This window comes from Thamnophis sirtalis, unplaced genomic scaffold, assembly GCF_051295495.1.
Source record: "Thamnophis sirtalis isolate CommonGarterSnake01/CBP01778 unplaced genomic scaffold, rThaSir2_p1.2 scaffold_2, whole genome shotgun sequence".
In the NCBI taxonomy this organism is placed as follows: Eukaryota; Metazoa; Chordata; class Lepidosauria; order Squamata; family Natricidae; genus Thamnophis; species Thamnophis sirtalis.
In genome coordinates, this window is record NW_028261382.1 from 71,224,651 (window position 1) to 71,247,029 (window position 22,379).

General features: G+C 43.7%; 1 protein-coding gene across 1 annotated transcript in view; it reads right to left on the reverse strand.

Moving 5' to 3' along the window:
- Window positions 1–22,379, reverse strand: part of ANTXR1 (ANTXR cell adhesion molecule 1) — a 132,698-nt gene that overhangs the window by 89,334 nt on the left and 20,985 nt on the right. Inside the window, exons 4-9 of the mRNA XM_087706052.1 lie at window positions 19,630–19,711; window positions 19,261–19,294; window positions 13,225–13,304; window positions 10,435–10,503; window positions 9,393–9,473; window positions 2,613–2,673 (exon numbers count right to left, since the gene is read on the reverse strand). Coding sequence (XP_087562178.1) covers window positions 2,613–2,673; window positions 9,393–9,473; window positions 10,435–10,503; window positions 13,225–13,304; window positions 19,261–19,294; window positions 19,630–19,711 — 407 coding nt within the window. The remainder of the gene's footprint in view (window positions 1–2,612; window positions 2,674–9,392; window positions 9,474–10,434; window positions 10,504–13,224; window positions 13,305–19,260; window positions 19,295–19,629; window positions 19,712–22,379) is intronic.

The window sequence follows — 22,379 nt, forward strand, 5'->3', positions numbered from 1 at the left end:
GACTAATTGTTTGGGGAAGGGGGAAAAACTTTTTACTTTTAATTAGGTGAAAACTGTGGGAACCTTTAGAGTCGGTTTTCACCAATCAGTGTCAATATGATAAATCCAATAAGCGGTTCTTTGAGGAACCTACTTGCCTTGGAGTTCTGTTTCTTATGGGTGTATTACTTGGACCAACAGTGGGGGCTTTAAGATTTTTATTCATCCAACATATCTACTCAGTTCTACACTGAAAGTATCAGCTAGTTTCCATCCATGTCCCTTCTGTCGAACAAGGAAATATCTGAATAATGAAATATCATTAAAACATCTGAAGATAAAATAAAAACCGAGAACAATTGAACTCATAGCTTCGTTCATTAGGACATTGACCAACCCTTGGATGAGAACACCTTTTAATAAACAGAAGTCAATTTTAGTCTGCGGCCTAACCACCACCACCCCCTCTGTATGAGCGATCCTATGAATTGTGCTTTCCACATTTTGTAATGCAGTTCTGGAATCAAACACCGGATGCCGAAACATTGGAGAAAGTTGTTAGATTGTGAATTTTAAGGCAGTCTTGTTTTAGATTTAGAATTTTAGATGCAGGCTAAAATTGGATGGACCAGACTGATGATTACACGCCCCCCCCCCCAATCAGCAAGGACTGAACAAAGACAGCTTATTCATTGGTAGAACATAAAATGGGTGGGTCAGCATTCTTCATTGCATAGCTGTGTCTGCAGACTTTTGAAAGCCTGGGGAATGAACCAAAGTGTGTTTCTCATCTAACATGTAAACTCACTCCCATTTATATCCAAAATAATTAGCAAACAATTGGCGGAGCCCATGAACTCTGAATAACTCAGTGATTCTGCAGGGCCTCATGGCTCTCCTTCTTCTCCCCAGCGAAATGTTAGATGTTTAAATAAGCCAATGGGGACCCTGAAGGGGCAAAAGCCCTCCGACTGAGGTGGGTGCCAAGCTCTGTTTGCCAGCTGCTGTCCAGGGAGATGAACTCTCTCCAAAATAAAACAGGTTCTTTTCCCCCCCAGTGAATCTATGCCAGAAACATGAGATCAGAATGTAGGAAAGAGAGAAAATAAGCAGTCAAGGTTTTTTTGCAGGAGAAGCTGGAATAAGCCTGAAGCGCTGGCTAGAAGGTCTCTTTAATATTGATTTATCTCCTAGGAAGTCCACTTTGAAATAAAATTCAATCATTGGCTCATTTCCAGCTTGCTCCTGTTCATATATCTAATGCCTATCTAGAAAGCAGAGACATTCGCCTCCATTGCAAATGTGGAGCTTCTCAGAGGACATGTGTTGAGTAGGTTGATGGGACCCTTTACTTCTCATAAAGGTATGAGATTTTCTGAAATTGAGAACAACCAATCAGTGGAAGTGCTTGCCTCCAGAGGTTGTGGGTGCTTCATCAGGGAGGTTTTCAAGAGGAGACCAAACACAGTCTTACATATTCCAAGCCATATTCCTGAATCCAGTTTATTCTTTTTGCTCCCAATCCTTTGGATGTGGAATCGGTGCCCCTATTCCCAATCCTGTTATACCTCCTGGCAGGGAAGCTAAAGTTTGAAAAGGGACAAAGCCAGGATGGAGGACGGTGAGATCTGTGCTTTTTTTCTTGTTTCAAACATTATACATGGAGAACAGAGTGGAGCAAGTGGCCAGTTTTAAGTTTCTGGGTGTTATCCTAAAAGAGGACCGGATCTGGGGCACTCATATTGCAGCCCTGGTCAAAAGGGCCCAGCAGAGATTATATTACCTGAGACTTCTCAGGAAACAACAACTGAAGGAAAAACTGCTGATGACCTTCTATCGCTGCACCAGAGAGAGTAGTTTAACTATGCTTTGCCAATTGCACAGGGGCAGATGGGACAGCGCTCCAGAGGGTCAAGGTCATTGCCCAAAGGGTCATTGGTTGCCCTCTCCTCTCTTTGGAAGAGCTTCATAGCTCCTGCTGCCTTAAGAAAGTTCAAAACATCCTTAAAGATCCATCTCATCCTGGACACCCCTTTTTTTGAACTATTACCATCTGGCAGATGGTACAGGACAATTAAAAACAAGGGCAAATAGGCTGAAAATCAGCTTCTATCCCAGGGCAGTAACCATATTGAATTCTACGGTATAGTACAATATTAATGCAGCATCATTTCAATTCAATTGTGCAGAATGTGAAGGATGTGTGTTTGTGTTTTATTTTTATAGTTATAATGAAGATGGCATTTAATTTCGGTGTATGAGGTGCAAACTAATAAGACTAACAATAACGCTAATTAGCAAAGGCACAGGAGAGAGGAGATTTGAGGTGGAGCCAAAGTAGGGAAGGCGAAAACCTCCATCAATTGGCCTCCTGATATCTTATAAATGAACCCTGAGATGTCAGAGCCCATCTGCCCTCAATGAAAACCAACCCTAAAAATAGATCAAATCAAGATACATATTTTTCATGCAAGCAGACAACCAACAGATGGAATTTTCTGGCATTTCTGAGCTAAAGAAAAATTTCCCCCAGAGTGCCAAAAGACAGTTGACTCCCTTCCCTCCGGGATCAAAAAACCGAGATGCCATTCCCCAAAGCAAGAAAGGCTGAAAATATTCCGTGGTAAACTCACCGCCTGCACAAATGCTGGAAGGTTTTGCAGCAAGGATTTCAATGCAAGATTTCTTCAGAATCTAGAAGGCACAAGAAAGAATAACATGGTTTAACAACTTTGGGTGCATCCGGATGGAGAACTCACAGCGTCACTCAAAGCTGGAATATCTTAACGGCTAAACCAAAAAGGACTCATGTTAGAGGAGTCAAAAGACCTGAAGACTGAAAGGAGAGGTCCCATCCTTTCAGCACCTTCTGCTTCAAGCCCTATCAGGAATGGTCAAGGAAGGTACAGGACCTTCCACCCAACTTCTGCTCCCAGAAATACTCCAAGTACTTTCCACACTGCAAAATGGTTTGCATACCCAAGCCAGGAGAAGATGGGCTTCCTTTATCACCCCAGGTTCATGGGGGAGCAAGGCCAGAAAGATCTCCAAGGGGGTCTTCAGCTAAGTCAAGATGGGGACTGCAGGAAAAGCCCCAAGGCACTGATGAGGTTTTGGTCATCTAGCTGTAACACCTATGTTTGGCAATGGGGAAAATGCAACATACTAATTGCAACCCAAAAATTTCAGAAAATCTAAAAACATCGGGCTATAACAGTGATGGACAACCTTTTCGGCACCAAATGTTCAAACTGGAACGTGAGTGCATGTGAGCACCCGCGTGCCGGAATGCTGGAAACCCAAAGACCAGCTGGACGGCCTGCTCATGCCTGTTTTTTGGGCATTTGGGGGCTGTTTTCAGAGTGTTTTGGGGGCGTTTTTAAAATCAAAAACAGCCTAAAAACAGCTTGAAAAAACACCTGAAAATGGCCCCCAAGTGCTCTGAAACAGCCCAAAAAACAGCCATTTTGGGGGCGTTTTAGGGGCTATTTTCAGGCACCTGTGAAGACTAGCTGGCTTGCATGCATGTGAATGCCAGAAACCAGAAGAACAGCTGGCGACGGCACATGTGGCCACAGAGAGGGCTCTGCATGTCACCTCTGGCACGCATGCCATAGGTTCGCCATCACGAGGCTATCGAATGGGAAAGAACAGGAGAAAGCACTTGGTCAAACTCCAGGGCCTTCGAGGTCCTGGACCAACAGCCATCCAGACAACGAAGGAGGAGAAGACGGTCATGTGCTGGAGGTGGAGTTGAGGTGAATGAATGTGGATTTTTCATACCCTTTTGGCTCCAAAATGTTATGAAGACTGCCCTGTTTATGTGGTGTCATGTGAGTATTTTAAATGAAGATAGAGGTAGCCCTCTACTTACGACAACAATTGAGCCCAACACTTTGCTAAGCGAGACATTTGTTAAGTGAGCTTTGCCCCGTTTTTACAATCTTTCCTGCTACCGTTGTTAAAGTGAATCGCTGCAGTTGTTAAATTACTAACACGGTCGTTAAGTCAATCTGGTTTTCACATTGACTTTTCTGGTCCGAAAGCAACAAAAGGGGAGCACGTGATCCCAGGATGTGACAATGGTCGTAAGTGTGAAAAATGATCCTGAGTTCTTTTTTTCAGTGCCATTGTAACGTCAAACAGTCACTAAATGAATTGTTATAAGTCAAGGACTGCCTGTACTCTGGAGTGATGCCCACCCCCAACCTTCAACACTTGTGTGCAGGAGGTGCAGGTGAAACAATATCTTTTTTACAAGGTCTCCATAAAAGGTCGAGAATGGAAGAAAAGTAGCAAATTTTTCTAACTACTGTGTTTTCCCAAAAATAAGACCAAACCATAAAATAATTTTTCAGGATGCTCGTAATTATAAGCCCTACCCCAAAAATAAGCCCCAGTTAAGATTGTCAGCCAGAAGGACACATTTGTACCACATTCCCCCAGAAATAAGTCCTAATGCCTTGATGGCGAACTGAGGACACTCTGGCTGACCAACCGCATTCAACATGTAGTCCTCAATGGAACTGCATCTACATGGAGGGAAGTAGGCAGTGGGACTGGAGGCTAAAACATATGAAGAACGGTTGCAGGAACTGGGTATGTCTAGTTTGATGAAAAGGAGGACCAGGACAGACATGATAGCAGTCTTCCAATATCTCAGGGGCTGCCCCAAAGAAGAGGGAGTCAAACTATTCTCCAAGGCATATGAAGGTAGAACAAGAAGCAATGGGTGGAAACTTAGAACTGAGGAGAAATTTCCTGACAGTTAGAAGAATTAATCAGTGGAACAGAAGTTGCCTCCTGAAGTTGTGAATGCCCCAACACTGGAAGTCTTTAAGAAGATGTTGGATAGCCATTTGTCTGAAATGGTATAGGGTTTCCCGTCTAGGCAGCAGGGGGTTGGACTAGAAGACTGCCAAGGTCCCTTCCAACTCTGCTATTGTATTGTATTGAATCAATGGGTGGAAACTAATCAAGGAGAGAAGCAACCTAGAACTGAGGAGAAATTTCCTGACAGTTAGAACAATTATTCAGTGGAACAGCTTGCCACCAGAGGTTGTGGGTGCTCCAACACTGGAAGTTTTAAAGAAGATGTTGGATAGCCATTTGTCTGAAGTGGTGTAGGGTTTCCTGCCTAGGCAGGGGGTTGGACTAGAAGACCTCCAAGGCCCCTTCCAACTCTGCTGTTGTATTGTATGCCACAGGTGGCACACAAAGCCGTATTTGCTGGCACACTATCCATCAGCTCCGTCACACAGCTGATGCCAGCTGATTTTCGGCCTTCTGTAGGGGCAAGGAAGGCTGTTTTTACCCTCCCTAGATTTCAGGAAAGCCTCCGGAGATTGGGAAGGTCGAAAAACAGCTCCAACGGGCCAACCGGAAGTTCAGAAACAATCTGTTTACAGCTTCCGGAGGACTCAGGGGGGCAGGGGAGGCCGTTTTGCACTCCCCAGCCTTCAGGAAAGCCCCCTAAGCCTGTGGAAGAGTCGTGCGTGCATGCACGGAGGGTTGTGTGTGCATGTGCAGCTGGGCAGGGAGGATTGAATTGATGTGAGCACATGACCGTGCATGAAAACATGTGCAATTTTGGCACGCCGTAAGAAAAAGGGTTGCCATCACTGCCCTAATGCATCTTTTGGAGCAAAAATTAATGTAAGATTGGGTCTTATTTTCGGGGAAAGACAGGTATGTAAAGCATGTAAGAAAAAAACAAAACAATTAGCCAGGATGAAGTAGGAACTGCTGTGAGTGGAGCCAGCCAGTGTAAGGATCAAAGTTAGACAACCAGCAAGCATTCTAGATTCTCTCTCGGCTCCTTACAGGCATCTAGGTGTGATTCTCCTGTCAGGTTTAATCCCTATTTATGTTCACTCACAAAATTAAATCTGGTACAAATCTTCAAGGCCGAGCCAAGATGAAATCCAGTCTGAAAGATAGAAATAACCTCAGGAAAAAAAAGTGGGGGGAGGGGTTGGAAAGAATTTGGAACTTTTGTTTGGGAAAGCAGGACATAAACTTCCAAAAAGAGGCATTTCTGGCTTTCAGCCGTGACCTTTGAGTGAGTCACAGCACAAAGACTTTGTGATTCTCTGGGGTAGCCACGGATTTTATTTCCGTGGTCCATGAATCCCCACAACCTCGTTCAGTTGATTCTTTTCAGGAAAAGGAACGGGGAAATTCGTTTTGGGACGGGAGGAGGGTCAAGGGTTCCAAAGTCCTTTTGTCAGATTCTGCAGAATGGCACGGAGGCCCCTATGCCTATTTCCTGACATTTGGCAGAGCTGAAATAACTCACACACAACACGCATCCCTCTTTGCTAAGGAGCAGGGGTGGGAGCAGGGGTGGGTTGCTGCCGGCATTACTGCCAGTTCGGTGTGCCAAAAAGTTTGCGCCTGTGCCTGAGTGAAACAAGCACACACACCAAACACCAAGCACACACTACGTGTGCATTTGTGCCTAAAAGGTCTGTGCATCTGCAAAATGTTAAAGAAGAGGGGAAAATTACATTTCTGAACTGAAAATCGTCCTGCGCATGTACAGAACCGAAAATCAAGATGGCAGCACTGTAGGAGAACCAGTTCAAGGGCTTGGTGGGCCTGGGTCATTGCCGGTTCCAGGGACCCAGGCCGCCACGTTACTACCGGTTCGGCCAGACCAGTGCGAACTGGTAGGAACCCACCTCTGCTATGAAGGACCTAAGAATCAGGGACAACCCGCTATGACATCAGAATAACAACTACGTAGAACTCCTGGGACACAAGGATGCCTTTTGCATCCTCGGCATGAGAAAAGGGCCCCCTTGGATGCAGGTGGGAGCTGCCATTGGGGCTTGCCCTAGATCTGTGACGGCTAACCTTTTTGTCCTCGCTTGCTGAAAGCCACACACGACAGCATGACCATGTGTGCCCAAACCCATAATACAATGCGCACATCTCCTGCCCCCCTGCGCATGCGCATGCAGCCCTCTCCCCTGCACCCCATTTTGGGCCTAGGCGGCCTCCTTGAAGCCTCCTGGGACCAAAAATTGGGTGAGGGGGTGCGCCGCCCCCCTGCTCCCCAACCCCCCCTGCATGCCTATGCTGTTACAGATGTTATGTCGGCCTTGCATGCAACTGGCCAGCGGGAGGTGGACGTGCTTGCTTGGTGGAGCTCAGCTGGGCGATGGCTTGCGTGTTGGCATAGAGGCTTCCACGTGCCAACTGTGGCATACATGCCATAGGTTCGTCATCACGGCCAATGTGTCCCGGCTGAGCAGAAATGGTAGCACCTCTTGTCACATGAAGGAAGAATCAGAGCATCGCACTATAAGCTCCGCCCTTGGGAGTAAGGCCCGCGCGCACATACACTAAGATGGGGTTTTGCTTCAATGCTCTGGTACTGCCTGGTTCAGTTTTATGCTCCTCCCATCATGGACATTGCTGGCCCCCACTTGCATCTGTTTGATCTACACACTTAGAATCAAATGACAAATGATGTGATTTGCCTGTGATAATCTTACAATGATTTATCTACCGTATTTTCCGGAGTATAAGACACACCTTTCCCCCCTCCCCCCCAAAAGAAGGTGAAAATCTTGGTGTGTCTTATACACTGAATACAGGATTTTTGGCCTCCTAAAACCCCACCCCCTCTGCAAAAATGCTCCTGGGGGCTGGGGAGGGCAAAAACGAGCAAAAAACAGGCTATTTCCTGCTTGTTTTTGCCTCCCCCAGCCACCAGGAGCACTTTGCAGGCCTCTCAAACTCTCTGCAGGCCCCGTTTTCCACAAGACGTGCAGAGGGTTTAGGAGGCCTGCAGAGTGCAAAAACATTTTTTTTTAAATGTACTTCTTCAAAATTTGGTGCTTATATTCCGTTGCATCTTATAGTCTGAAAAATATGGTATTTACACACCTGTCCTTTAATTTGCAAAAAGGGAGTTTTAGGGGCGACTCTCCCAGATACAAGAACTGGTGCTGACCCAGAGAATCTGCACATAAAAAAAACAACAGGGGACACCATGACCTGGATGACGGAGAATCTCTACAGACAGGGGACACCACTATCATAATGTTGTGGGTTTTCTGACCATACCTGCAGAGCCCATATGCTCATTACTGTCCCAGCTACTCTTTGCAAAAACTCCTGTTCTCTATGATCTTTGCCAAAATAAATAAACAAATTGTTACATTGGGTACCTTTTGGGCAAAGAAACCAATTGGTATCCAGCAAAAACAGACCATGATGAACAAGGACCAGGTGTAGCCATCTTCTCCCCATCTGCAGAGGGAAGTCTATGTCACGCTTTTTTCCCTTCGGGCTAAATAATGTTTGCCATACAGCAATTTTTCTTTATCAAAGCTTCTCCAATCATCCTCTTGTGACACGTTATGTTACAGGAGTCTACGTTTTCTCCATTAAGACGGTCAGAAATCAACCAAATCTGGTTAATAGAATTGAGTTTTCTGAAATCTAGTGAGTTGCTGCTGGCAATTGAAGCCATAAGAAATACAACCAGCGAGACAAAGAGAAAGAAAATACTTCTGGAATCTATTAGGAACAGCTGGAGAGAGAATGCAAGTCTAAACTCAGAATATTTTTAGGTTCACACAATACCTGGTGCCCTAACCACATTTGTATGTTCAGTTGGAAGAGATTACAGGGGGGAGAGAGAAAGAGAGTTAGAGAGTGAGAGTGAGTGAGTGAGAGAGAGAGAGAGAGAATACAAGGTTCCTGATCTAAAAAATAGGCTACAGTAAAAGCATACACACACACACACACACACACTGCTCTGTGTGTGTGTGTGTGTGTGTGTGTGTGTGTGTGTGTGTGTGTATACATTCCAGCATAACTCAGGAACGCCTCGGCAATTTCAACCAAACTTGGCACGCAGATGACTTACTCTCTAGAAACAAATACTGTGGGGTGTAAGCCACCCCTAACACCTCTTGGGGTATGTGCTCTATTAAGATACAGCCTGTTGTGCCTTAAAATGAATTCTACCGTACTGCCTTGAAATAGCTTCTACTGTGCAGCACAGTGGAGTTGCCATGGTAATGGCTTCACAGTACTCCACAAGGGGACTCCCTCTAGTAAGGGGAAAAATCCAACATTACAAACTACGTTTGGTCCTGGCATTTCCCCCCTATACGCCGGGTAATTGGCTAGTGGTATATAACTTCCTCACCCTCTGAATAAAAGCCGCTAATTCTCTTTGCTTTTGCTAAACAATTCCCGAGCATGTTGGAGCTATCATGCAGCCCAAACCTCTCTTCCACTCGGCCAAGCACATTCAGTTCAATGGCTGCTACCGGTTTCTTTCTAGGAGGCCCTCGGATGACGCGGCGCTGATAAATACACTGTTTCTGGCAGCAACAACAATGCTAATTTCACAAAGTCATGAGATGAGTACAGTGGTAAGCAAGACTTACGGAGTCTATGATCCCTTGGAGAGCTTCAAAACCATCATTCACCGGGAAGACATGATCCTTGCTGTCAGCAATTCGAGCCAACTGGTTTTGGAGGAAAAAAAGTGGGTCAGCCAAGAAGGACACAAGGAAATGCTGGACACACACAGTCAGTCAAATCCCGTGAGGCAGATGACCATTGTGCAAGAGATGGAGACAACTGTTTGTCAAGCTTTGTTGACATCCGTGTGCTTGTGTGTGGCTTTTGTGTCTTCCACAGTTCTTATTTTTCTCAGGATTTGCACTCATTGCTACAATAGGAGGATCCTAGTTTTTCCAAATACCGTGAAGGGGTGAGGGGGAATGAGCAACACCCCCCCCCCCAGCAGAGAACTCCAATATAATAGGACGGTGTTTTGCAACCTCAACAACTTTCAGATGTGTGGACTTCAGGTCTCAGAATTCTCCCTGGGGAATTCTGTGAGATGAAGTCCACATCTACTTAAGCTGCTGAGGCTGAGGAAAACTACGATTGGATCCTGGCTGAACCTGAATCATAGTTTAAATTATTACAGGAGGATGAATCCATGGAGTCTTTAGAGGCAACTTCCAGGTTCTTTGGCAGCTGCCTAAAACCAAAATTCCTTCCAATCTAATTCTCAGAGTTTTCTTTAGCAAGATTTATTGGGATATGAGGAATGGGGTTGTACGAATTCCAGCAGCTGAATGGTTTCCCACTGAAAGCTATTGGATGGATTTCATTTTTCTTTTCTTTTTTCATTTTCATTTTTAAAAAAAAATCCAGCCATCCTTTGATCTGTAGATGCCAGACGTTTTTCACAGGAAACGGTGGACTAAATCAAGATGGCGGCCGTGTCATGGCAAGAACGGATGTTAACGCTTATCGAAAAGCGTTGAAGTTTTGATTCCACCGTTCTGGCCACTCTTTTGACATTTTGGAGTCACGTCCTGGACTTCTGGCTCCCTCGAAAGCAATTTTGAATGAGACTGAAAGCGGTTACAGTTAAACCAAGCATTGCCCAGATGCAAGACGATCGAAAATTACCTGAGTTTCATTGAAGTCCTTTACCCCAACACAGTATACCGTTGCTCCCAGCTCACGGGATCGGTTGGCCTTGAAAGAAAGGACAAAGCATTGGTTGCACCCCAAACAGCGTAAAGAGACAGTCATTCTTGGATGAGGCTTCCCAACTACCATTTTATCTCCTGGCTCATCTCACCCACCTACCTGCCACCTCAGCAGGAAGGAAAAAAACATATTCAACCCTGGCAAAATTGCCTTTCTTTTTGGGATATAACCCATAATTATAATTTTTTTAAAAAGACTCCAGGACTGAGGGAAGGAGAAGGGAACGCAGTTGCTTCATCTTTGTGTCAGGCTTCCTGGCCCTCCTTAAACAGTACAGGTAGTCCTCAATTACCTATAACCAGGTGCCTTAACCACGACACCAAAGGAGCTATGCGAAAATATCTCTTTGAATTTCACCAAGGTTCCTGTCTCCACAGAAGAAACTTCTGCTTGTCTGCCTCCCTTTTTTAAAATATTTTTTTTTCACATTTCAAGCTTATTTATTATTTTAGCTGGCAGGGATGGTTGCAGTTTGGGGTTGGTTTTTCCATTATTCCTTGCTATCCAATTTCTGAAATAAATAAATAAATAAATAAATAAATAAATAAATAAATAAATAAATAAATAAATAAATAAATAAATAATAAATAAATAAATAAATAAATAATAACAACACAATAAAAAATAAAATTAAAGATAAAATAAAATAAATAAATAAATAATAAAATAAATTAAAATGTAAAATTAAATAAAATATAAAAATCAAAATATAAAGTAAAATTCATTAAAATATAAAATTCATTAAAATATAAAATTCATTAAAATATAAAATTAAATAAAATATAAAATTAAATAAAATATAAAGTAAAATTAAATAAAATATAAAATAAATAAAATAAATAAAAATTAAAATAATAAAATAAAATAATAAAATAATAAAATAAAATAATAAAATAATAAAATAAAATAATAAAATAATAAAATAAAATAATAGAATAAAATAATAAAATAAATAAAATAATAAAATAAAATAATAAAATAAAAATAAAATAAAATAAAATAAAATTTATTTCCTGGTGCTTTTCTTTAAAATTTGCTGACCAGGGAAGCTGCAGTTTGCTATACTATGCAAGATTGGTTCTTCACCTGGTTTCTTGGTCACCTCAGAATCATCTTCTTGGGAATTTCTTTTAAATGTACATATAAAAAATTATAATCATTGTCAGGAGCTTCTTCTCTTGAACGGAAACGAGGGGGGGGGAGAGGAGAGAGGAGAGAGGGAAGGCAGTCTGCCTTTTCTGCACAACAATAATTACGACTTTAGAACAGGGCTAAAATTACGCTTCTCACAATGGACTTAAGCCTTGTTCCGCGTAAGGCAGCTTAAATCTGGCCAATTCCCTTCAAATGCTTCAGACAGGGAGGATGGGCCGCGATAGCTTTCTGCAATCTGATGCCCTCAGATGTGTTGCAGGCTAAGAATTCCCTGAAAGCATCTGGAAGGCCTTGGATTGGGGGAAGGCCAAGTTGTGCACCTCTCTACCTCCGTGCTTTTGATCAACCTTATTTTTTAGAACACCACAGCCAAGTTAATGTGTAATCTCTTCAACCTGGAGTGTCCTTTTTCTAGAATTGGGGTGACAGCACTGAAGATCCGTGTTGCTGAAAAAAAATCGACCCTATTTTCTGGTTCATCCTTCTAAAGATGTTGCAATGCATCTGAATCCTGAATCCTGAAGCATTTAATTTTTGCAGTCAAGAGATGACAGTGGAGGGAAGGGAGCAGCAAAAATTTTCCTTGGGAAAGTCCCTAGGGCCTCAGCTAACGCCGGGAAAGAGATTCATTGGGTTTATATTTCATGATGTTCTTTCTTAAAGCATGCTTCCCAGAATGGGGGGGGGGGGCACGAGACAAAATGACTGCTCATGAGGACTTGGGGTGGGGGAAATGAAGGAGAATCTGGGAGGTCAGATGGGAAGAAGAAAAAAATATAGCAACATTGAAATAAACAACCTTTGCATTTATAGGAGAGGTTGCAAATACAGCATGAAAAGGCATTAAAGGCCATGCAAACCTCTCGCTTCCCCCTCATCTTGTCCCTTCCCAAGAGAATAGCCAATTCCTCTGGACATTTTGCTTTATTTAAACATTTTATATTCTGCCCTTCTAATGCATTCCCCTGCAAAATGAGCATGGGAACTGTCAGATTGTGGCTCCAAGCTTGTCTGGGCAAAGTTCTCTTGTTTGCAATTGTCTCCCAAAATAAAGGCGAGTGAAAATGACATGCCAGTTGTAACCTCTGAGGTAGACAGACAAAATAAATGTCTGCAAACATGTGCCATCAACTTCACCAGATCTCTCTCTCTCTCTCCCCTCCTCCTCTCTCTCCCCTCCTCTCTCTCCCCTTTCTCTCTCTCTCTCTCTCCTTCACTCTTTCTCTCCCCCCCCCCGCTCCCCTTCTCTCCCCCCTTCTCTCTCCCCCTCTCCCTCCCTCCCCCCTTTCTGCAAACTGAAGATAAATTAACATCAAAAATTCATTCCTTTCCTAAGAAGCCCCGAGAAGTAGAAAGACAGGCCTTTATCTGCAAAAGAGAAGATCTGTTAGTTATGGACATTGTTTGATGGCCGTTTCAACAGGAGTTGAGATTTTAAGACCAACCTGCTTCTGGATTTATCGGAAGGACACAGCCCCCCATTCCCTGGGAAGAGCAATTTTGAGGCTGCATCATTCCACCCAGCTCAGACTTCCAACGCAAGGCTCCTACCTCTTGTTCAGAATAGAAGAAAAGGTCCTCATGGAGCTCTCCATCCGTCAAGGCGATAATGACACTGGCGGTCCTATAACCTGAAGAGGGAAGCCATGCCAGAAGTAGAATGAATGGTCAAGGACAATGGAACAACCAGCCACCATCTCCTTCTACCCATAGGATGCTGCATACCTGGTGCTGTTTGCAAACCATCATAGAGGTTTCCTTCGTGTTTTACTGTCCCTCAGAGACAGCCACTTTTGCACAAACGCAGGTTTATGCAGTCAAATGCTCTTACCACTGAGCTATACCCCTGTTGTTTATGCAAACAACTCAGTATTTAATATTGTGGTTAAACACAGGGGTTAGAAACTGTCTTCTAACCTTGAGCACTGTTGTTGGCTGCCTGAATTTGGGCCAATGATCCCTCTCCCCTTTTCTCTCTCAGGCCTGGGAAGAGGAAGATGATGCCAAACCACTCCTGGAAACGTTGGCAAGAAAATTGCAGGGACTCGTCAAATGTCAAGGCCGACTCAAAGAAGAGAGAGCACCAGAGTAGAAACTGGAATTCTTGGGGACTTGGGCAAACAGTTGCCAACGACTTGAAGAGTGCCAACACCCACCCACAGGCATATTTCATTAAAAAAAGCAGACATCCTTCAGGCTCTGTAGTGAATATATTAGCATGTTTTCCAAGCATCCTGATTTACTTAACCAGTATGTTTACATTTGGAATGTAAATCCCAAATGTGCTTTTTGAAGAGGCAACTGGATTTTTTGGTGCTCTTTTAAAATATTTCGCTTCTCCTCCAAGAAGCTTCTTCAGTTCTGGCTGGACGGTGGGGAATGGAAGGATTTATACTCCTTGCAGACAGCTGGTCATTTGCATCCTTTTAGAGGATCGTTGAGGCCACTTGGAGACTTATCTGTGTCCTCAGGGTCACCTGAGTGGTGCAAATGGAGTCTGCAACTTTTTCTCTGGAAATCCATTCCTGCTCCCACACCATTCCAAGGGTCTTCATCCCAAATTGTATAACTAAAAGTCTGTAGATTGAGATTCTCAGTCATCCAGGACATAGATAAACCTCCAAGTGCTGCAGGAAAAACCAAATGCATAGGTTCAAAATATGTGGTATCTGGCTTAAAAGCCAGTTACCACTTACTACCTGTAATAATATACCTGTATATATAAATTGCATGCACCTATGCATTTGGTTTTCCCTGTCTAAATGCAGGAGCTTTTCTCACCATTGAACTGCAACTTTTTTTTTGTAAAAAGTTTTCTTTTCTTTTTCTTTCCATATACATTCACAAATATACATTCTCATAAGTATTCTTAATATTTATCTGTTATCTTCTAGCATTTATCACTTTCTTTCCACTCCGTACATCCATCTTATTTTGCAACAACCCTACTCCTTCCTTCTTCCCGACCTCCCTTCTCGGCCTTCTTTCCTCCTCTCCTTCCTCTTTTCTTCTTCCCCTCCCTCTCCCCCATTCCTCCTCTCTTCTTCTCCTTCTTGCCCTCTCTCCTACTCTTACTTCCCCTCCCTTACTTCCTCTCCTCAACCCTTTCTTTTTTTCCCTCCTCTTTCTCACTGAACTGCAACTTGGATAATTGTTGGATTCAGCTATCTTGGCACCCACACAATAGCTCCACAACTTAGCTGTGACATCTTGAAAGAATTCTGATTTTTCTTTTCTTTTCCTGTGTGCTTAAATGGATGCGAATCTGATGAGAGAACTGTAAATTCGCATCAGGCTGAACTCTGCCTCACCTTTTATTAAAAATTACAGATAGGATGTAGGAGAAAGGATCAAAGGCTGCTGTTTTCCCCAGAGTCGGGCCTTTATTCGTTTCCCCAAGGGGGAAGATTTGCGATGGCTTTAGGCAGGACGGCAGACAACATATCATCATCCCGATTACAACATGCCATTCGCAGAGAAGGCAGAATTGCTGCCCAAAGGTATTCTTATCGCCCCCAGATTGTTAGCGTGATGTGAGAGTGGCCTGGGCTCGTCCATGGTCTGGCTTTCAAATGATCACACCACCGCAAAGAAGTAATTAAAGTCAATTTGATTGCTGCTGTCAACCTGAGTAATGCATTACATGCTCAAGTTAACATACTGCTGTTATGAAAGCCAAGATAAGAATTCTGTCTGAATGTTCCAGTAATTATCAGTCTTAGTCAAATATCAAAAATTGCTACAGGGAATTTTCTATTCCAGAGAAGAGCAGCTGGGTATCAAATGACTGCATTTTTCCAGAGGGGGCAATGATATATTAGGCAGGGAACAGAACAGAATAACAGAGTTGGAAGGGACCTTGGAGGTCTTCTAGTCCAACCCCCTGCTTAGGCAGGAAACCCTACACTACTTCAGACAATGGTTGTCCAACCTCTTCTTAAAAGCTTTCAGTATTGGACAACTTCTGAAGGCAAGTTGTTCCACCGGTTAATTATTTTAACTGTCAGGAAATTTCTTGCTTCTTGTCCTGCCCTCAGGTGCTTTGGAGAATAGCTTGACTCCCTCTCCTTTGTGGCAACCCCTGAGATATTGGAAGACTGCTATCATGTCTCCCCTAGTCCTTCTTTTCATCAATCTAGACATACCCAGTTCCTGCAACCGTTCTTCATATGTTTTAGCCTCGAGTCCCCTCATCATCTTCCTCTTCTCTGCACTCTTTCTAGAGCCTCAACATCTTTTTTACATCATGGTGACCAAAACTGAACGCAGTACTCCAAGTGTGGCCTTACCAAGGCATTATAAAGTGGTATAAACACTTCATGTGATCTTGATTCCATCCCTCTGTTTAGGCAACATAGGATTGCATTGGCTTTTTTGGCAGCTGCTGCCCACGGCTGGCCCCTATTTCAATGTTGTCCACTAAGACTCCAAGATCCCTCTCACAGTTACTGCTATTCAGCCGGGGTTAAGCTAATCTGTACCTGTACTGTGCTTGATTTAACTGTGTTAAATGGGGGTGCAGGATGGAGGTGAGAAGCAGGAGCATCTGAAGAGAGTCAAAAACATCCCAACAGATAGGAAAAGGGGATAGGGCTTGAACTACACAATTCTGGCCATCATCTTGATATGTTTATGATACAGGCTGCCCAATATGTATGTTTTATTTGTGGCAGATGACTTCCACACTTTATTTACAGTATATCACACCTTTATAGTTTTTATAAATAACTCAAGGTGGGGAACATATTCAACATAACTTCTTCCTCTTGTTTTCCATACAACAACTCTTCAAGATGAGTTAGGCTGAGAGAGAGAGTGAGTACCCCAAAGACTCCCGCCTGGCTTTCATACCTAAGGCAGGACTGGAACTCCCAGTCTCCTGCCTCTAGCCTGGGGCTCTTATTACTGGACCATAAAGGCAAATAATAGAAAACCAACTACTCCAATTAATCTAGCAAACAAGATTTTAACATTTTAGAAGAGGATTTAAAAGCAGCAAGCAGGGAAATGAAGGGGATGAGCTATGCACAAATTGCTTAACGTGCTTCCATTTTGGTTTTTTTTTTTTAAGGAAAGCCAGAATTGTTGACCAATCATCTGCATGTGTGGGTAATGTGCAGTTTGCCCCATGGGGTTGTTTTAATAGCGGCATTTTGAATCGCAAGAAGATATCACAAGTTACATTTTCACTCTGCAGATATGTGATACCAGAGACCCACCAATCAAACTTAAATACCGAAAGTCTGCCCAGGGTTCTCCAAGTGAGAATGTGGAAGAAATAAAAAATGAAATAAATGATTCAAATGTTATGGAACCCAATCCAGTGGAGCTTACGTCTGAGTAAAAACAGAACAGCAGCACAATTTCCCTGGTCTCAAACTTCCCCTCAAAAACAGTCAGTAATCCAATATAATTCAGGCTTCCAAAATAGAGTTATTAACATTTAATGTAGCATTTGATCACACTGCCCTTTGCAATAGCGAAAATGCTCTGATAACATTTCCAGATAACCAGTTTTCTTTAGCAAAGATTCCTGGCAACCTTAATAAAAAAAGTTTTAATACTTGCACATTCAGAGTTTTTATTACTTCCTGTTGTTCCCCACAATGGAGAAGAATTAGTGCTGGATATCCTGCAACTTATTTTCTTATATGTCAATTTGGTCAATTGCTTTTGCCTCTCATGTGTGTGTGTGTGTGTGTGTGTGTGTGTGTGTGTGTGTGTGTGTGTCTTGATCAGTGATGGAAAAACCTTGTTGGCACATCTAGGCTGCAACCCAGAAGAGGAGCTGCCCAGGGGACATATGGATGCTGGAAAATGAACTTCCTTCCTTCCTCCCTCCTCTTTCCTTCCTTCCCTCCACTTTCCTTTTTTCCACTTTCCTTCCTTCCTTCCTCTGTCCTTCTTTCCTTCCTCTTTCCTTCCTTCCTTCCTCTTTCCTCCCTCCCTTCTCTTTCCTCCCTCCCTTCTCTTTCCTCCCTCCCACTTTCCTTCCTCTTTCCTTCCTTCCTTCCTTCCTTCCTTCCTTCCTTCCTTCCTTCCTTCCTTCCTTCCTTCCTCTTTCCTTCTTTCCTTCCTCTTTTCTTCCTTCCTCTCTCCCTCCCTCCTCCCCCCTCCCTCTTTCCTTTATCCCTCCCTCCCTCTTTCCTTCCTCCCTCCTTCTGGCTTCTGGCATGTGCATGCTCAGTGGCCAGTTGGTCTTCCAGTTACTGGCATGCATGACGGTGGGACAATCAGCTGGCCAGCACACATGTTCATGCTCGAAAAAGGAAGACCAGCTCTTCCAGTTTCCGGCACTGCTGCACGCACAGAGGCCAGCTGATCATGGCGCATGCTCCAGAAACCTGGGAGAGGAAGAGGCACCACCGCAGGTGACATGGCTCTGCATGCCATTTGGGCATGCATGGCGTAGGTTCGCCATCACAGGTCTAGGTGTTCACTTAATTTCAGAATAGCTCTACAAGGAGTCCTTGTCTTATGGCCACACTTTCTGTTGCTAAGAGAGGCAGTTGTGAAGTGAGTTTTGTCCCATTTTACAATTGTTTTTGCCGCCGATGTGGCGTGAATCACCACAGTTCTTAAGTCAGCCACACGGTTGCTAAGTGAAGCAGAAGATCCCGAAAGGGGATGAAAATGAGACTGCAACCGTCCTAAGTACAATCCAGTTGCCAAGTGTCCAACAGTTCCACAAGTGTGAAAAATAGTCATACGCCACTTTCTCGTTGCGGTTGTAAGTTTGAATGGTCAGTAAAGAAATGGTCATCGTAAGTGAAGGACTACTTGTATTACGTAGCCAGAGGGGAATGGACTGAATCCACAGATCAGGAACATCTTCTGGGTCGAGAGAGAAACTTCTCTCTCCTTCTAACCCAGTATTTCTCAACCTTGGCAACTTGAAGATGTCTGGACTTCAACTCCCAGAATTCCCCAGCCAGCGAATTCTGGGAGTTGAAGTCCAGACATCTTCAAGTTGCCAAGGTTGAGAAACACTGTTCTAACCCCAAACGAAAGATTGTCCCCACCTTTAGAATAATTGCAAAGGTCATTTTAAATCGTATTTTGTTCCAATTTCATTTTAAATTGCTTTAATCAAATATTTTAGTAATAATTTGTGACTGGAACTCTGCACTTTGGTGTGGCCCAAGGGCTAATCAATAAAGTAAACTCAACTCAGTTAATGAGCAAAAAGTAATTAAAGGTAAAGGTTTCCCTCCTTGCACATCTGTGCTAGTCGTTTGCGACTCTAGGGGGCAGCAGTGCTCATCTCCGTTTCAAAGTCGAAGAGCCAGCACTGTCCGAAGACGCCTCCGTGGTCATGTGGCTGGCATGACTCAACGCTGAAGGTGCACGGAACACTGTTTCCTTCCCACCAAAGGTGGTGCCTATTTTTCTACTTGCATTTTTTACATGCTTTTGAACTGCTAGGTTGGCAGAAGCTGGGACAAGGAATGGGAGCTCATTCTGTTATGTGGCACTAGGGATTCGAACCGCCAAACTGCCGACCTTTTTGATCGACGAGCTCAGCATCCTAGCCACTGAGCCCTTTGAAAAAGTAATTACTACCCACTTTATCTAACGTCTTCTTACCTTGAATGTTTTCGTGGTAAATTTGTTCACTGGCCTGAAACAGAACCAAAGAGAGTTATTAGGACATAAAGTTACGGATAACGTTTCGCTTCAATTGCCCCAGCCAAGAATACAGTGCCCCATTGAGAAGATGGGGAAGAGATGGGGGGTAGCGGTCCAGCCACAGGGCCAAGCAAAAGTCAAGTTGGACAGTGGGACCATGGGATTGGCGCCCCATCTCATGTGTACCTTAGGGGGAAAGCTTATCAAAACCTGGCTGGGGCTTCGGACCCTCTTGCTGTCTTTCACACCCCAACTTCCTGCCCAGTCTGCCTGAAGCCCGAAGCCCCCACAGCAAAACCAAGACTTAACCTCTTTGTTCTTATTTACCCTTTCAAATCCTTCGTGCATGTAGGTGTCGCCGCCTGGCAAGACCTTTTGAAGCTCATCTAAGCCTTGACGGATTTTTTCCCTGGAAGAACAGAAATCTTGGGTTAGAGGGAACGCAAATACAGATTAACAGAGCTGGAAGGGACCTTGTAGGTCATCTAGTCCAACCCTCTTGCCCAAGCAGGAGACCCTACACTATTTCTGACAAATGGCAGTCCAGTCACTTTTTTTGAAAACCTCTGTTCTGACCGGGGCTTCCCAAGAGCCTGAAGCAACCTCCTTGTCCCGACAAAAACCTTTTTTATTAATTGACTCTGAATTCTTCTCCTTCACATCCAGCAAAGTCTTTCAAGGGAGGATTTACAGTTACAGTCCTTCTCTGGCTTGGAGAGCTGCCAGGCCGAGATCTGCAGAACTTGGCAAGGAATCTCAGAGAGTCACGAACCAATTAAGTGAACTAATGGTCTCCTGCAAACTCCACTCCCCTTTCGCTCCTCTTTTATTTCCCTGGCCCCCTCTCTGCCTTCGACACAGAGCCCTCATCCAAGCCTTCCCCAGACTCCAGGACTGGCCCATGTTCCTCCCCAACCTCCTCACTGTCCAAATCTGCTGCCAACTCTGCTGGCTGCTGGTGGGCCACAACAGCCTCCAGTGATGAAGCTCCCACAACTTCTTTTTTTTTTTTTTAAGAATAATTTTTATTTCCATTTTCATTTTCATAACACACACTCACATGTATACTATACATAGCCCATATCATATAGTATTAAATAATAATTACATCAGTTCCTCTTGTCAACAATGCCCAGAAAAATAGAAACCCATTATAGCTCTTCTGCTCTCCATACACCTCTTTCTTCTACCCCCTCCAACTTTCTATCTTCCCTCCATCATCCTTTTCTACTCTACTTCCCCTCCCTTTCTACTACTCCTCTCTCTACAATCCACTCCTCCTTATCCTTCTCGTCTTCCCCCCTTACCCTCTCTCCTATCCTTCTCTTCCCATCTTTCTTCTCCCTTCTATTTCCCACTCCTCCTCTCCTTGGTGTATTTCCGCTACATGTCAATATGCTTAACATGTCCTAGTTTTAAAGAAAAAATAGTAATAATAATAGTAATGAAAATATAAGAAAAAAAAACAGTATACATGTGGGGTCCAATTACATTAAAATCTAACACGTCTCGTCAAACCTGATATATATCCCTCCCCCCCAGCCTCCCACAACCTACCCCCCCCCCGACTTCCCAGAATCCGTACACAGTATAGATTTTTAACAAACAGTCTAAAATGTATTGGAAAAAAGAATAAGAAATTGATAACATCTTTACATTGAACTTAGCTCCTCCTTGCTAAACTAACTTTAAACAATTTAAATCATTCTTGATCTTAAGCATAGGCTATCTGGAATTTCTTAGTCCCGTATTTATTTTGTATATAATCAATCCATTTTTTCCAGTCTCGTTTATATCTCTCGTTTGAGTGGTCTTTAAGATATGCAGATATTTTAGCCATCTCGGCTAAATTTGTGACTTTCAATGTCCATTCTTGAATTGTAGGCAAGTCTTCTTTCTTCCAGTTCTTCTCCCACAACTTCTGAAGGCAACTTCTGTTCCATTGGTTGGTTGTTCTCACTTCAGAACATTCCTCCTTATTTCCAGGTTGAATCTCTCCTTGATCAGTTTCCTTATTCCTTCTCTGGACTTCCTTGACCCCCTCCTCTCTGCGGCAGCCCCTCAAATACTGCAGGACTGCTCTCCTGTCTCCCCTGATCCTTCTCTTCCCTAGACTAGCCATGCCCGGTTCCTGCAACCGTTCATTGTATGTTTGAGCCTCCAATCCCCTCATCATCCTGGTTGCTCTTCTCTGCACTCTTTTTAGAGTCTCAACCTCTTTTTTATAACGTGGCGACCAAAACTGGGTGCAGGATTCTAGGTGGGGGTCTTACTAAGGCTTTAGAGAGTGGCGTTAGTACCTGCTGCAGGCAAGATAGTTATGCCAAAAAAGCCGCAGCTCTGAAGTCTCCCATTGTCTACTTGAAATAAAACATTTTGCAATGCTGTGGCGAGAGAGAAACGTTGAGGAAAACTATTATTATCTCAAGGCAAGGCATTGTACGGAGACAGCCAGAACGGCGAGAAGGCTGATAACTATTTTGCTTTCTAGGCATGGGAAAAATTCTCTTTCTTAGGACTCCCGTGTTTCCCCCCCCCCTTTATTCTTTCCTGCCCCTCCCAAAGATTACAGAGCCTGGCAACCTCCATCTCCAGAGTCCCGAGAAAGCCTAAAGATAGGGAAAGGGGGAGGCAGCAGGATTCCGAACTTCACCATTCACCAATATCTGCAGAAACATGCCTGGGAAAAATCTGATTTGGGTCCATCTGTTGCAGTTCCCAAGAAGGGAAGAGGGTCGGATTGGCCCATATCTGCCTCGCCCCTCCCTCCCTCCCTCCCTCTTCTTCTCTTACTCTTCTAATGCTACTGCACTAAAGGATGGACCCCCTACCTTGTGAGGAAGAAGGTATACTGTGAGAGAGACAAAGACAAGGTATTTAGGGAGGAAAAATGTAGAACATTTAGCCCCTCTCCCTCCCTCTCTCCCTCCCTTTATCTTTCATCTGTCTGTCTGTCTGTCTATCTATCTATCTATCTATCATCTATCTATCTTATCCATCCATCCATCCATCCATCCATCTATTATCTATCTATCATCTATCATCTATCTCTCATCTCTCATCTATCTATCTACTAT